The 16,545-nt window shown below is 39.7% G+C and overlaps 1 protein-coding gene across 1 annotated transcript; it reads right to left on the bottom strand.

Moving 5' to 3' along the window:
- Positions 1 to 10,341: 10,341 nt before the first annotated feature.
- bloc1s5 (biogenesis of lysosomal organelles complex-1, subunit 5, muted) lies at positions 10,342 to 16,247 on the bottom strand. Its single transcript, XM_041065866.1, has 5 exons — positions 15,952 to 16,247; positions 15,441 to 15,523; positions 12,697 to 12,829; positions 12,064 to 12,122; positions 10,342 to 11,622 (listed from the first exon to the last, which is right to left on the bottom strand). Exons 1-5 carry the CDS (start codon positions 15,968 to 15,970, stop codon positions 11,449 to 11,451), a joined length of 468 nt encoding a protein of 155 aa, XP_040921800.1. The 5' UTR covers positions 15,971 to 16,247; the 3' UTR covers positions 10,342 to 11,448.
- Between the last annotated feature and the right edge of the window lie 298 nt (positions 16,248 to 16,545).

Raw genomic sequence — 16,545 nt, 5'->3', positions numbered from 1 at the left:
ACTATTCATAGCTAGGTTGACACATTACTGTATTTCTACTATAGTAATGTTACATTCCTATACATAAGATGATGTATGTGAAGCTAACATAACTTCAAATTTGAAATATCACTTTAAATGTTAAAGGAAAGCCAATAAGGAAGCTCAGCAAGAAAATCATCATTAGGATGTAATTTAGGGGAGTTTGTTCACCTCTGGTAGAGTAACAAGAAGCCAGATTGGTTGATTATAAATAATCCAATAAGTTCCAGCTGACTGCACTTTGTTGGCAGGCAGTGCAATTTTCCTTCACACTTAAAACTGTCTTCCTAGAACAAACTGGGTACTTTATACCTAATGGTATAATTTTTTAAGATATCCATGGAAAGATGAAATATTATGAAAATAGACTCCATATTGAGAAAACACAAAGTTAACATTTTACTTTAACTATAAAAATATAATCACCATAGTTCAGGTGTCATGTCACCGCACATGGACAGTTGGTTTTCTACAACAATGGTCAAATATGACTCAGAGTTACCTCCTCATCACAACTGGGGAAAATCTTTAGCCAAATACAATTAATCCAGTTTATTACATTTAATAAATAGTGCCCCTTGTGGGGACCATAGCCTTGTGTAATGGTGAATATAAGTGAATTTAAATCATGTGCCTGCTTGTGTGTGTCTATTCCCAGAGTAGCAAGTACCTGCTTGCTTGTTGCATTGACAGCTCTTTGGCAAGTCCTTTCCTCTCCTTTCCTCTTTTAATATAGTCATGATTGCATGAAGCCACATTGGAACCTCCATATGTGCAGTCTTTTTTTTTAATCATCCCCTTTTTTCCTTTCATCTGGACAACAGGAAGAGTGGGAAGAGGAAAGGAAGAAGCATGGAAACAGAGGTGTCGCCCAGAGCAGCTCTATGGTACTGTATATAACGCTATGCCTGCCAGACTGTCAAAGCCAGGTCCTCATGAATGTCTATAGTGGGTTCTCGCTACTTTCACATTCCAGCTGCAGCTCAGTGTGAAAAACAAATGCCTTCATAGTTAATTGGAGGTGAAAAATTATATTTGAGATTATTTTCTTTGACTTTCGCACATGACAAATAGCAACTACGTGTAGGCCCAACTCTCCCAAAGGGGTTTTATTGTTACCATGGCAAGTCAACAACCACAGGTCACTATCTAATGTCGACATGTCATATAGCTGTGGTAAATATGACCAAATTGCTGCTGACAAATTTTAAATTTTTCCTGGTGAGGTGGGGGCTGCATATTTGTGGGTGTCTACTGGTTACCCATTGTTGATGGTTAGGCACCTTGCCAGGCCAGCTATAGTATGGTGTAATAGGAAAAAGAAAGATTTATGGACCCAAGGGACCTGAGGGCATTTTGTGTATTTTCTTAATTGCCCGAAGTTAGTTGGGTGGGGTGAAAGTGAGAAGTGAGAGACAGTGAGTAGAGCTCTGTGTGTGTGTGTGTGTGTGAATTTAAAAACAGTCCATGCCGTAGTTACACATTGTCCTAGGCCTCTTAGTTTAGATTGTGTGCAATAACTCAAAGCAGGGAGCTAAAACTTTTTTCATAAGGTGTGTCTATGGCTTACCCAATTACTGGTTAATGCAAACAATATGAATTATTTTCAAATACTTCCCCCATTAAATATTTAAACCAGTTAAATCAGTTAACCTGGCTATCTGCCTACCAGTACCAGAATCAGAATCAGGATCGGTTTTATTGGCCAAATCTAAGCAGACTGATGGTGTTGAACAGTGAGCTTAAGTCCACGAACAGGACCCTTACGTACGTTCCTGGGGAGTCGAGGTGCAGGATGTGTTGCAGTCCCATATTGACTGCATCATCCGCCGACCATTTTAACTTGACATATACTCTCATTTGTCACCATCATTGGTATGTCATGATAAAGTTAGAACAAATGGAAGAAACAACAACTGTTCTCCTCTTTACAGCTGTGGACTACTTATAACAAACAGATTCTGTTTCAAATTGAGGACTGCCTTTCAACACTGCCAAGTAATACACAGAGAAAACCTTTAAGAAGACTTTCTGGAATATTTCAGAGACTATTTCTGACCAAATCTAATTCTGTCATGTAAACATATGGGAATTAATCATTTGGAAACTCAGTCTTTCTGTTGTAATACTTTCAACACTGTCTTCCCACCACTGGACGTCATATAACCCAAAGCCAAAAGTGTTTCCATTAGGAATACAGAGAAGACTCATGGTCATGAGTATCATATCCGGGACACAGGATGTGACCAACGGAGGGGAACCAGTGTCATTTACAGACAACTTATTGGAGTCATTTCAGCAGGCACCTGTGCTGGGAAAAGACAGCGGGAAAAAGGGCTTTCCCACATGTTTGGAACCATCCCAGAAAAAAAACATAAAAGGAATGGAAAACAGAAAATACCATGTCTTTCCACCTAGGTGGCTAATGGAGAGATGAAGGCTCTGACTCTGAGAGTGGAGTGGAAGGAAAGACAATGAGGGAAATGAAAAATGAAAGTGCAAAATAATAATAATAACTATCTTAAAGAAAAGGAAAGAAATGGGTGGCACAGAAAGAGAGAGTGGATAAAGGATAAAGGCTGGAAGGAAGAATGATGTGAGGTTGTGGTGGTTGTGGATTATCTTGACAGCTCCTGCTGTATTTCAAGTGTTATGTTCTCCGCTTTCTGCTGGATTCAGGCAAATGACTAAAGTTGTGGCAATTTTCCTGTGGTATCTACTCTATTGGAATTACCATCATTTTCCACAAGGCCTGTGTACTCATAGGGTCAGCCTCTTTCCCACTGCTGGAAACTCCACACAGAAGCTGTAAAAAAAAAGTTTCATATTGACAGGAAACACTAGAAATTGCTGTTGTTTGAGAAAAACCATGTTCCTACAAAAATGTCCTTGTTTAGGTACATTTGTTTTCTTGTGGAAAGCTATCTCAATAAAAGTATTTGGAGGTTGTTTTTTCTCAACCATCATGAAATAGAATCAGCACAAAAGGTCACAAAAAGCATTAATTAACAGCACCTGTGATCCAGTGGATATGATGCAGGACTATACAGTATGTTAAAAGAACACAATTAATTTGCTGAGGAATTTTAAGGTCACTCTAGAGATAGGCTTGTAAACTTGATAAAAGTTAAAGAATAATGAAGCATTTTGGATCAACTGGAAAGTCTTTAGAGACTTTTTTTGAGCAGTCCGATGATAAGAAATTGCAGTAATTCAACCTAGAAGTAACAAAAGCATGGACAAGTTTTTCTGTATCTTATTGAGACACGATATCCTTGATTTTTGCATGGTAATGTAGATGAAAAAAGGCAGACTCAGACTCATTTACATACTGTGGCAATAATCTCTTGGACTTTGATTTGAGTATCCATGTTCTGTATTCTGCATCTGGGTCCAGTTTGGATAATAACTAGCAGCCGCATAACAGTATACCCCATTAAAACAAATACTATACACATCATTGCATAGTTATTAATACTCTACAAAGAAAAAACTGACTAAGCAAGGCACCATTTTGCTGTGTTTGATCCTCATCATCGCATCATGCATTTGGATGCAGTGGTCATGGAGCACACAGATCCCTTCATTGTAGAAGTCACTGTAGGAGTCTTGGACCGCCAGAAAGTGGTCCATCAGCTCTAATGTCATCATCACTGTCAAAATGACTACCACTGAGCTCCTTTTTCATTTTGGAGGAAGAGGTAGTCTGAGGGTGCCAGTTTAGGTGAATAGGGCACTGTGGACTTGTGGGCTGGAGCATAGTCCTGGTGAAACAAGCAAATTGCTGCTTGTGGCAATATTTGACTTTCTGAACCTGTTTAAATGCAGCAGTGTTGACACTGATCACAATAAAGCGGTGAGCAGCTCTGTCATGAGACACAGGCTATCACTTGCTGCTCTTGTCTGTTTCAAAAAGCAGCGCACCACTGCTCTTTACTGAAAATTCAAACATGCCGCCCGAGGTGAGACATTACAGGTGGTGACACATCCAATTCGACTCGCAGGCTGCCTTTCACAGATGCTTCTTGGTCCAGTGTCATCACTGTAAAAGCCCCATTTCCTACTGATAAAGACATCAAGACAGACTGGCTCTCGAGGTGGACAGAGAGAGGGAGAAAAGGAGAATATTACAGATAGAGGAGAATAAGGTAGAGAACAATGAGCATGAGATAAAATGAGAGAAGAGAACCTGGACTAATGGATTTCCTGGTGTTTCCAAATTGCATGCCAGCAATTCAGTGCTCCATGAAGAGCATTCACTCTGCTTAAGTGTCCTTGAGCCACTGAAATGCTAACATCTCCTTTGGTGCGTCTTTGTAGCTGAGCTCAGCATCTGAAATAGAAAAAAGGATTTCCCCCAAAAAATCAACAAAGGTTGACATACTGTTTCTGTCAAATGCACCCAAATATCACTGACAACCTACAAATTAAACATCTGCCATGGAGGCTTAAAGCTACAAGGTAAGTAGGGCTCTAAAGTGATATTTCAGCAGCCAGTATTTCAAATGAGGCAACCAATATATGTCATCAATAAAGAATGAGGCTTCACTTCTCCTGAGCAAAAGCCGTATATACACTTAAGAACACCCTAGAACCCGACTTCTTCATTGTGTCAAGGCTTGTTTTTATTTTCTCTTTTAAAAAAATGAGACAGATGCTGTCACCCACTTACTGGCACTCCTGCTGGCTCTCATGGAAAATTTAAAAGAGGCCCAGCCTCGCTGAGGTCAGGCTGACATTGCCAGTGAGAGGTGGCCAAGTCACAAAACAGATGTTTACTGTTTTTATAAGGATGATTTGTTCTCTGCTCAGTATTAGTCCAAGCATAACCCAGGTCTTTTTAACAGAGTCCTATGTTAAAGTGGGCAGACAGGCACAGTATGTGAACCAGGTGTTTTATTGTAAATGTGGTATTTATGCTTCATTAGTCTGTGGGTACTGTAACTGAGTATACGATTCTGACAGGTGTCTGGATTTGTCTGTACTAAAGCAGTTGTTTAATAAAACCATCTGATAGATCACACATAGGAAAGTATGTGTGTGCTCTCCTGGATATGTCACTCTGTGTAAGCACTGTTTATAAACTGTGTGTGTGTCACCAAAGCTTGCATCTCTGAGAGTCTGCAAAGGCAGCCAAGGATGCAGTAAAGGTCTCTCCACAGAAGCCATTAAGCAGTGCATCTGGTGGAATAATGTGTTTGATTTGGCTGTGTAGCAGCAGCAGGTGCTGGGAGGACCAGGCTGGAGCTGCCGCTCACTGCCTGCTATGATCTGCAGGCCAGGGACCAGTCTTCCTTTCTCTGCGTCTTACCTTCCCATCTTATCTTTGTCTTCCTCCTTTCTTGTTTTTCCTTCCTCTTTCTCTTCCTCTTTCAGTTTTTCTTATCTCTGTCATTTGCTTTGTCTCTTTTGTATAGCTCTCCTCTGCTTTATCAGATTCTCTTTTACCGTGACTTTTTCTTTCTTAATTACTTGTTTCCCCCCGTTTTCAGGTTTTCCTTCTTCACATGTCCTTTTTATTCTATAGAAGCTTTTTTTCTCCTAGTTTCTCCACAAGTGTTCTTTCTTGTTATACGTGTTTCTTTTCCATTAGGTCATGATATCCAGTGCTTAACATGGGCATGCAGTAGGAGAGTATTACGTTTAGCTCTGGACCCCTCACTACCTCTGTCTCTCTCTCTCTCAGTCACAAGGTAAAGCCATAATGCTTGAAATGAAGCAGCATTATGGCAGCAAAGGAACATCCCGCTTGTGTTCAGAGAAACAAGGGAAGGAAAAGTAAATCTCAAGTAAAGACCCCTGTCCTGGGGTCTCAGAAGAGAGTTGCCTTTATTGAAGGAGTCCATATCCATCCATCTGCAAGCCTCCAGAGGAAGTCTCCCCTGCTCCAAATATGCACACAGAGTCACAGAAACACTGTCTCGAAGAAATTACATTTTATATATAACTAATTCACAAATACTCCAGATAACTGCGCGCTTCTTCAGCCAGCTGTGTTGTCAGATTTTCTGTTAGCTCCCTGACTTGGTTTGCGATAGTGTTTCTTAACAAGCAGACTTTGTTAAAAGCCTTTTTCTGGTCAGGGCACACCTGCTCACATACTTTAAGCATACAACCTTTCTTTTCTTGTACAGTAGAATAGACTCTCCTTCAAGATGGATTCAGAAGAAAGCGAAACCCAACTCCACTGCTGGACAGACAGAACCAAGGATGAAACTGCCACAATGTTTCACTGAATCTCTAACCTGTTCACTACTAGACATCCCAACCTTGACTCCTCCCGATTGCTGCTCCTCAACCAAAGTGTTACCATGCCATGACTTTGGTTCCTTAATCACCTGGGCCAGATTTTCATTCATTCATTCGTTGCATATGTCGTTAGCGTTGTGATAATGTATCATCCTCAGTAATAATAATACAGTAATAGTAATAGTCATGGATTATAAGTGCTTTAAGCGTAAAGTCATTGCTTTTGCTGTCTGTAACTTACTTTCAATTTATGTATCAATTTGTGGATTATATTCATAGGGAGTATAAAACATATAAAAATTTTAAATATGAAGAAGAAATTATGTACTAAGTCTTTTGGGTTTAACGTCATTAAAACCACAACAGGAGATAACAAATACGAAAATGCCTGCCTGGTGCAGAAAACAGGGACAATCAGTGCCATTAAGATGACATGCGGTTGGTAGTAACACCAGACATTCCTCTAAAGTTCAGGAATCTAAACAACAACAAGCTTTTCTTGCTGCTGGTGGCCACTGGCTGATCATAAGCCATTCTTCATGTATTTTCTGGCTATTGTTTGCCCTGGGATCGACTGGGGGAGGTTTTTGTTTTTGCTGGAGTCTTACCTGTTTTTCTTGGACCTGGCAGGAACACAGAGCATTAGCAAGGCTGTCTAATGAAACCGAACAGATGCAAAACGTCATGAAACAGTTCAGCTAATTAGACTTTAAGGCCCTCTATTTCACAAAAGATGAGTGTGTGTCAGTCAAACTTAGAAGGGAAATCTGGTGTTAGGCAGTCTTTGAAAGAGGTTAAGAAACTGACTCTGTTCACTCTACAGAACAAAAACTGACAAGTTACAATATAAACCTTCACCAGGGAGCATATCAGAGTTTGCTAATAAGGGGACGCTGGAATTTATAGTGAAAGGTGGGACGTTTAATTTCCAACCCTTTTCTTTCCAGTTATTGCTTTCATATGCCACCTAGTGCTCATTTTCTAAACCTGCCAGGGTCTGAGACTATCCAGCATGCCTTGCAACCTTCCCTCAGAGAAATATCAATTTCTTCATTTATTTTACTGGGGCTTGTAGAGCTCTCCCTCACTTACTTAACAATCCACTGGGTGAATGTTTGCCATTGCCAAAGAATTCATATTACCCACCTGCATTACCATCCACCCAGCACCCATCACCAACCCAACACCCCTGGGGTGTTGTTGAGCCAGGTTATTAACTTAGAGGCACAGTGCTTTTGTTCATTGGAATTTTCATTTCAGACCCCTCAGTAACTGAGTAACAGGGGCCCATCATGTTACACAAAAGAAAGAGAGTGAGCATGCAGAGGCTGAAAATTCTCATAAGCTGTCTGGAAAGCAAGGGCTAACAGACTAGGTTTCTAATATTCCAACAAAAAATACTGAAATAGTGTTCCCGCTAGAGATGCTTTTTCTCATCAGTTGACTGAGCTGAAAAAGGATCAAGCCAAGGAAAAAACAAAAAAGTGCTTGGTAATGCCAAGAGACTGTAGCAGTCCTCATCATGTAGAATGTGAATTTTTCTTTACGGAAGTTCAAGCTCTGCTGGTATTTATTAGTTTCAAACAGTACAGCAGTAAAAGAAGAGTGAATGGACACATAAATAAGCTTTAGCATGAGCTGTATTTGAACCGTCTCACATTAAGAGTATCATCACAAACATTCATTTAGTCTTATCGACCACTCAAAGCTCTTTACACTACAAGTCACATTTACCCATTCACACACATTCATATAGTGCCTTTTCTATGCTTTTACTAACACACACATTCACACACTGATGGGCATATCAGGGGTAATTTAGGGTTCATTATCTTGCCCAGGGGCATTTAGACACATGGACTAGGGGAGCCAGGGACTGAACTGCCAGCCTTCTGAATAGTGGGCGACAAGCTCTGATTGCTGGTATACTTAAGAGCCTTATAAAGACCAGTATTTATTGAGATAATTCAGCTGCTGATTCAACCCTGTAAGTTGAATTCTGAGGCCTGAAGTGTTGTTATTATATGTATAAATAACTTGGAATATGTACATATATATACATTCCTAAGTGTTATTATTAAGTTGCCTCTGTAAAAGAACAATGTATATTTTTATTATTTTTAAATAAAACTAAGCATGTTCCTAAATCTGTCATTTAAGCATAGCTTCCAAAATTCTTATAGGCTCTCAATGCAACAAGCATTACTAAGATCTTGTTTTTTAGTAAATGTCTTCATTGCATGTTATCTGCACATTTCATCCCTGTGATAGATTTCATTCTGTTCCAGTGGACATGGAAAGCTTTTTCACTTTCAACATCAGATTTCATGAACCAAATCACCCCTTATCGCCATCTCTTTGCCCAGTGGGGCTTCAGCTGGGTGCTGCTGCTTCCTTTACCATTTATGTTGGCACGGGGAATCGCATCTCCATGGCCCTAGTGCACTGCTCCCCCTGCAAAACAGGAAGAACACACTACTCTCTGATGAACACAGGAGACAAAACAAAAGCCGAGACATGAGGAGACATGAGGCAGCAGACCGAGGAGAATGATAACAGGAGATTTCAGGCCGTGCACAGACCCTGTTCTGCACATGGAGTCATTTTACAGGATTGTGTGCTCTAGTCTGTGTATAGGGAAAGTTTCTGTGCCAGCAGCCTAAGTACACTGACAGATCCATCTTAAAGTTTGACCAGATAAACCTGATTCTATTAAAAATGTAAGATAGCTTTAGCCCTTCATATAACAGTTTGACTTTTCGTGTTTCATACCACTAATAATGTTGTTGATCAATACCAGTGACTCAAAAATGACTAATAATGACTAATAATGACCAGATGCTGACATTTCTGGCTTTAGTTTTTTTTTCATCCTGTTCTCTGACTTCAAAGTTCCCATGAATGCTGAAACCTGTTGTTGCACATGTTGATCTAAATTCCAGACTGCTTAATGTCAATTTAGTTTGGCAAATAGAATGTTATTATTGACAGCAATGGTCTCATAAGGCAGTTGCAAATGGTGGAAGGTAGCTTTAACCTCGGAACTTTCCCAGTGTCTCAGCCTCGTCACTGGGCAGCTACTTTCTGGCTTTGTGTATGTGTACAAGAGAAGACCAGGTCCGCCAACAACTAGAAAAGTTAGCTGTCAAAATAACATCCCTGAACCCTGGAAATCCTGGTGTTAAACCCTGGAAGAACTTAGAAAACAAGCCTGGGCTTACGTACAATTTAGTTAACAAAATGATCCAAGATTTTTCTGACCTGAAATTATTTCTGAATCTATTACACAGCGATGTCAAAATTTATTATAACTCATATAACCCCTGTATTTGGTTATATCAAGTCGAACAAATACTTCAGCTTGTGACTCTTTACTTGTGAATAGCGGACAGTCATAAATTTAATGGTGACCTTTTGTGTATTGTGGCTGTTTTCTGTCTGTGCAGGGCAAATGAAAAGGTGCCTCTCTGGCCTGTATACATGCAGATGTACACAGGACAGATTTGAATTGAATTGGCGCTGTTCTTTGCCTCTAAACATCTGATTGCTTGTCTGTGCACACTCTGATCTCTGATGACATGTCAACCACCACTGCTGCAACGCTTGACTCATACACATGTATGCACAGACACAGGCAGAGCAACCAGAGAGCGCCCTTACATGAGAGTGGGAGGGGGCAAGTCACTGCCAAATGGAAAAAAAACCTGTGGCTTCTGTCAAAGAGGGTACAGCAGTGAATTCACTTCAGTTGTGCTGTCAGATGTCAAAAGCTCTGCATAGGACTCCACTGCTGGCTTGTTTTGTTTTTAGTCTAACTTTTCTTACAGAAATGTTCTACTTCAGCTGATGGATGAGGTGAAGTCCAAACCTGCTTGTTCAGATGACAACGGGATATTTCAGAGTTGAGGTGTAAGGGCAGTTTAAAAGGAGTGTGTTGTAGGGAAGTGAAGGGAATTGTGTAAAATATTTGTTCTGTTAGGTTGTTCGAGATACTCTTTGTTCTCAGTCATGCCAAGAATGTTCCCAGTGTGCCCACCCATCCATTAACCTGTCCAACAACCCACCATTGTCTGCAGAAAAAAAACAACACTTTTTATTAGAGGTGTTGAGAGTCTAACATCATCCTCAAGGTTCTTAGCCTAAGGGTGAAGCGACACAAGGATGATTTAACTTCTTTTGTAGTTCGTATTACATACAAAAATACTGTGAATTCACAAAGTATTCAGACCCATTCACTTTTTCACATCTTGTTATGTTGCAGTCTTATGCTAAAATAATCTGAATTCATTTTCCTCTTATCAGTCTACACTCAAAACCCCATGATGACAAAAAACTGAATTTTAGAATTTTTTGTAAATTTAAAACCCCACGCTCTTGATCATGTTTGAGATGTTTCCACACCTTGACTGGATCCACCAATGGTAAATTCAACTGATTGGACATGATTTGGAAAGGCACACACCTGTCTTGTATGAGGTCTCACAAAGCAAAAATCAAGCCATGAGGTTGAATGAACTTCCTGCAAAGCTCCCGAATTGTAGAAAATCCCCAAATGCCAGGTGTGAAAAACTTGCCGCGTCATATCCAAGAAGACACAAAGCTGTAATTGCTGCCAAATAAGCTTCAACTAAGTACTGAGTAAAGGGTCTGAATACTTATGTCAATGTTTTATGTTTTCACTTTGTCAGATGAAAGTCACTTCACAGATAGTTTCCTTAAGCTAAGTTCAGAGGTGAAATGTTCTAAACACAGGAGAGCTGGCAAGGGATGTTTGTTCAGTTCTGTTTGAGCTTGTTTTTATAGCATTCGACCTGCGCTGAGTTCCTTTCAGCTTGAGCTTGATGCAAATTTATCATCAGCGCCCTCCAGGCTGGCCACCATGAAAAATTGTGAAATGCTGACAACTTCATGGCCTTCAATGATTGCTTGTTTAAAAAGTTCCATACGCTACACACACAAATGTGAGTTTTATGGCCTGTGAAATTGCCACACTGTTAATCACATATATACAGGTATTTATGATTTGGAAAATGTTGACAGCAGAACCTCTAGGTTTTTTTCTGCCAACCACCAAGTACATCAATCAAAGCCAATATCTTAATTTCGCATATGCAGAACAGACGACCATGTCCGTAAAAAATAAGTGTTTGTTTTCTCATACTCGCAAACATCAACCGATTAGAGGCATGAAAACTTGTTTAGGTCCATCTTCATTGCACTATAGTGGGTGCTGAGTTGTCCTACAGCCTTGGCATGCTCCTCATCCACCTCCTCCTTTAATCTCTGCTGCTCCTTCAGGAAGTCTGTCCATTCGTCTTTCAAACGCTCCATGTTCATCTGCATCTGGGTGCTCTGGAGGGAATGTGATGATGAGAACACAACAAAGATGGCAGAAAGTTTTTGACTGCACAGCTGTACAAGAAGTTTTAGACAAATGTTGTCATATTTTAACTTTCAACAAGACCGCAGTTTACAAATCAGTGTGTGATGTCCCAAAGTTTGTCTCGCTCCTTGGCACTCACTATATTACATATGCTGATGACGTACGGCAGTGTATGGGGGCTCATTGGATGCTGGCGTTCAGCCTAAATGTGCTATATAGGATCCCTTGAAATCAAGAAGATATATTTCAAGGATTTTATCCTCATATAATAAATTATATATGTGCGTGCGTGTGTGTGTTGAAGACACAACATAGTAAATGCCGGTGTTATCTGCAATCCAATCCAGTTTTATGATATTGCTATGACACTGTATCCACCATGCTGTAAGTCTTTTGTCAGTTATTTTTACCTGTTGTACCTCTAGCTCCCTCTGCTGGACTCTGTCTGCCAGGTGATTAGCAGCCTCCACTGTGGGAGAACAGTCACAAAGTCACTATATACATACATACATACATACATGCACATACATTCATATGCACACACACACACACACACACACACATATCATCACATTCAAATACACAATACACAACACTAATATTAAAAACATTAAGAGTATATATGCAATATATACTGTCTTGAGGAAAAAGACAAAAACTGCGACCATCACTGGCCATAGTAGGTTTAAATCTATCATACAGTCAAAGTATAATTAAAATAAATAATTAGTCAAATTTAGTGTAAAAATTTGAAACAAAGTGTGGATTTTAATGTCTTCAATTGTGAATTTACTTTAAGTGTAAATTGTAAGTTTACATGCATTGCTTGAATATGCCCTTGAATTAGAACCTACATGAAGCTTGTTTAAGATAATGTCAATGTACCGATAAGTGTGTAATACAACAAACCAGTTCTTCCATCTAAATAAAAAGCAAGAAATACAAGTGTTTGTGACTGTGTGTCAGGTTAAGCCTGAAATGAAACAATTTTAGTACAATCCAAAACAAAGCTGCAAGTATGAATCTGTATAGAGGAGACTTACATCGTTTTATGATGTTAGACATCAAATCCTGGTTCACACCTTCTAAATTTGAGGGCAGCATTTGCTCATTTGCTTCCACCACCATTTTATTGAGATTCTCTAGCAGTCTGCTCTCCCTGTGTCCACGTTTCTCCTGATCAGAAGAGAAAAGTGTTGTCGCACACATATCACATAATGCACTGAAAACATGCTACTTTAGTGATGTAGATTGGTATGGGGCCTTAACATGCTGCATCCATTAAAATTAATGGAAAAAAGGACAACAAATGAGTTTAAGTCATTTCCTGGTATTATCTTTTCAAGAACAAAAAATATTTATATCTTTAAACTATATCAATCACTCCACTACTAAATTATTTGGCTTGAGTTTTTCTGAACAAGTCAGTCTGAACTAAAAATATTACAACGTAATTTTGATTTTGTTTTTCTCACTTAATGAAAAAAAAAAAACAAAGAAAATCAAGTACGTTATGAAATTGCTTATAGCAGGGATAAACATGGTATATTGAATTTTACATTTAATATAACTCATGGTAAACATTGTAATAAAAACAACAAAATGAAGTTTTTTGTTTATCTGTGACCCAAAATATGGTGAGTTGTGGATTATGCAAATGGAGAAGATACAGTAAGTGTTTGCACTACTAGAATGTCTACTACTATGTGGAACCACAGAGTTTTTCTCTTTAGCCATATCTGTGCATGTATTTATAGCAGGTATTGCAACTTTTGTGCATTTATAGGAATTTATGTTTATGTCAGTATCTGATGTACTATATTTTGAGAGTTATGTGAAATGATTGGATAAAACTGAGCCTCAGTCATCACTGGTACTGAAACCACAAATACCATGGCATGGTCTTTTGTTTTCATTACAGCTGTAAGTTCATCTAGGTTTATAAGATGGTATACAGCATGACAAAAAACCCCCCAAATAAACCCAAAACAAAACAATGCAATAAAAAATTGTGAAAAAAAGAAAAGGGAACTACAGTGGCTTAGGGGTGTTAAGAGCAACATCCCCAGTTTACGTCTGGCCAGGGACTTTTGTTACATGTTGCTCCCCATCTCTCTACTGTCTATTTTATCAAAGAACGACACTAAATAATAATAAACAATAATAATAATAATAATAACTGTTGAATACAATTTTATTTGTATTCCCTCAGCATGGATGACAGTACCCATGAAGCTCACACAGAGTCAGTGTGTGGCTCTAGAACACTTCAGCATGTAGACACAGGGGTTGAATCTCTACCTTCTAGATAAGACAGGCTCTCATTATAAGAGTTATGGTCCAACGGCACATCATGTCTTGCCTCCCACCGGCATTCGACCCACTTCAGTTTGCATACAGAGCTAACAGATCAACAGAGGACGCCATTGTCACAGCACTCCACACCACCATCTCCCACCTGGAACAGCAGGGGAGCTACGCTAGGCTGCTCTTTGTTGACTTTAGCTCTGCTTTTAATACAATACTCCGAGACAGACTGACAGAAAAACTACTAGACATTGGACTTCCTTTCAACACCTGCTGCTGGATCAGAAACTTTCTCTCTGACCATGTACAGAGAGTCAGAGTGGGTCCCCATCTCTCCACAGCCCTCAGCCTCAACACCGGATCACCACAGGGCTGTGTGCTCAGTCCCCTACTGCACACACTGTACACGTATGACTGTGTCAGCACCCACCCAGACAACACCATCATTAAGTTTGCCAACGATACCACCGTGGTGGGGCTCATCTCTGGTGGAAATGAGACGGCATACAGGGATGAGGTCCAGAAGCTGGTGGGGTGGTGTGCGGACAACAACTTGGTCCTCAACATCTCCAAGACCAAAGAACTGATAATTGATTTCAGGAGGAAGAAGTCCAACCTCATCTGCATCAACGGGGAATGTGTGGAGAGGGTGCCCAGCTTTAAGTTTCTAGGAGTGCACATAGATGCAGACCTCCAATAGAGCTCTAACACCTCAGAGGTTGTGAAGAAGGCTCAGCAGCATCTCCACTTTCTGAGGATTCTCAGGAGGACCAATCTGAAGAGGGAGCTGCTGACCGTCTTCTACCGCTGCTCCATTGAAAGTGTGCTGACATATTGCATCTCTGTGTGGTTCTCAAGCTGCACCACGGCAAACAAGAAGGCACTACAAAGGGTCATTAACACCGCCCAGAAAATCATTCGCCATCCCCTTCCCTCCCTGAAGGACCTCTACCACACCCGCTGTCTCAAGAGGGCACGCAGCATCTTGAGGGACTGCACACACCCAGGACACCGGGTGTTTAATCTGCTGCCCTCTGGCAAGAGATTCAGGGCACTGAGAGTACGAACAAACAGACTCAGGGACAGCTTTTACAAAAGGGCAATAGCCCTAATCAATGCTAACAAATAACCTCACTTAATCTGGTTAGCCACCTTTCCGACAGCAGGTCATGTGCAATAAACAATGTCTTTGTCTTTGTATATATTTTACATACTGTATATTTCTATCCTGGATATATTTATTTTATTTTATTATTTTATTCTACTTTTTCTATTTTACTTTTTTATTCTGCACTGTGATTGTATGTCTTCTTTTGCACTGATGTGGGACAGTACCTCAATTTCGTTGTACTTTTGTACAAAGTATGATTGTGCAATGACAATAAAGATTTATCTTATCTTATCTCTTACAAAAGTTCTGCCGCCAATACCATGTGGGTGTTCGCAAAGTGTAAGTGTATATGTATGTAAGTATGAGTACCTCGAATTCTCTCACAAAGTAGCGGATCTCTGCATTGATAATGGGTCTGTGGTGTAACAGGCGGGACTGGATATCACCCACATCTGTAGAACCAACACACACCAAATTCAATTGTGTTTGAACAAGAAAAACAAAAAAAGAATTTACACCATTAATGTGTCAAATGATCATGCTTTAAAAATTACTTTCAGTGTACCTTAACAGACTATGCATGCTTTTAAGTTTATGTTAGTATACATGCTATAAAAGATATGTTATAATAATTATCATAATTAATTCCAATCAAATTTGCATCTCATTCCGTTTTAGTAGAAACAGCTTCTGAAACTCAGAGATCCCTGTACCAATTGCAGTACTGTCAAATGACATTTTGATTAGCCTCATATCACTCTACACCATATCAAATCACCTGCAGTCTGAAATAAGAGATTTAAAACGTAAACATCGAGGCTAACATGCTAGATTCCGACAATGAGAATGTTTTTTTTTTTCTGTCCTGGGTTTCACTCACCTTTAGCAATCTTGTCCATTTTTTGCAAACTTTGCGGACCTGCTAGTTTCAGTAGTTAATTCAAAGTTTTGTTTCCTTTGAGCAGCTGCTAGACAACTGCAAATTACTTGCGAAATGTCAAGCTAACTAGCAGCCAATTGTAAAAGCAAACGAATTACTTAGCAGAGCGAAAGGAATCAGTCATTAACGTAGCCTTATTATTTAATGATACAGTAATAAATATCAGCTACAATATGAAAAAAAAATAGTTATGGTCTTTTGGTAAATTGTAGTCAGGCGAATGGAAGTCAGCTGACTGCAATGTCAATATTTACAACTACTTCCGGGGACGAAACTGTGGACTGAACCAAACGGTTGAAGGTTTAGGGGTGTCACAGTCCAATTTGGTCTTTTTAACCAGTTCACATAAAATACGCACAATTTGGAGTCTTGATTTGAGGCAGCTTCGTGCTGTGTACTGTAAAACTTTAAAACATCTACAAGTCTGTGTGTGAGAGTGTTGTGCTTGTGTGAGACAAAAGACAGACAGTTGTGTAAATTTCAGTTTTGCGTGGCGGAGGACAGCAGATGTCAGTCTTGCTCTGTCGTGGAACA

This window comes from Toxotes jaculatrix, chromosome 20 (genome assembly GCF_017976425.1).
Source record: "Toxotes jaculatrix isolate fToxJac2 chromosome 20, fToxJac2.pri, whole genome shotgun sequence".
Classification (NCBI taxonomy): domain Eukaryota; kingdom Metazoa; phylum Chordata; class Actinopteri; family Toxotidae; genus Toxotes; species Toxotes jaculatrix.
Note: the sequence above shows the minus strand (reverse complement) of the source record. Positions and strands in the feature narration are given on the sequence as shown.

Excerpts from the sequence above, each read along its gene's own strand:
- bloc1s5 (XM_041065866.1), bottom strand. Across the intron at positions 12,830-15,440 it reads ACTTTGTGAGAGAATTCGAG|GAGAAACGTGGACACAGGGA; the intron begins GTACTCATACTT and ends TCTTCTGATCAG. Across the intron at positions 11,623-12,063 it reads GGGAGCTAGAGGTACAACAG|AGCACCCAGATGCAGATGAA; the intron begins GTAAAAATAACT and ends CATTCCCTCCAG.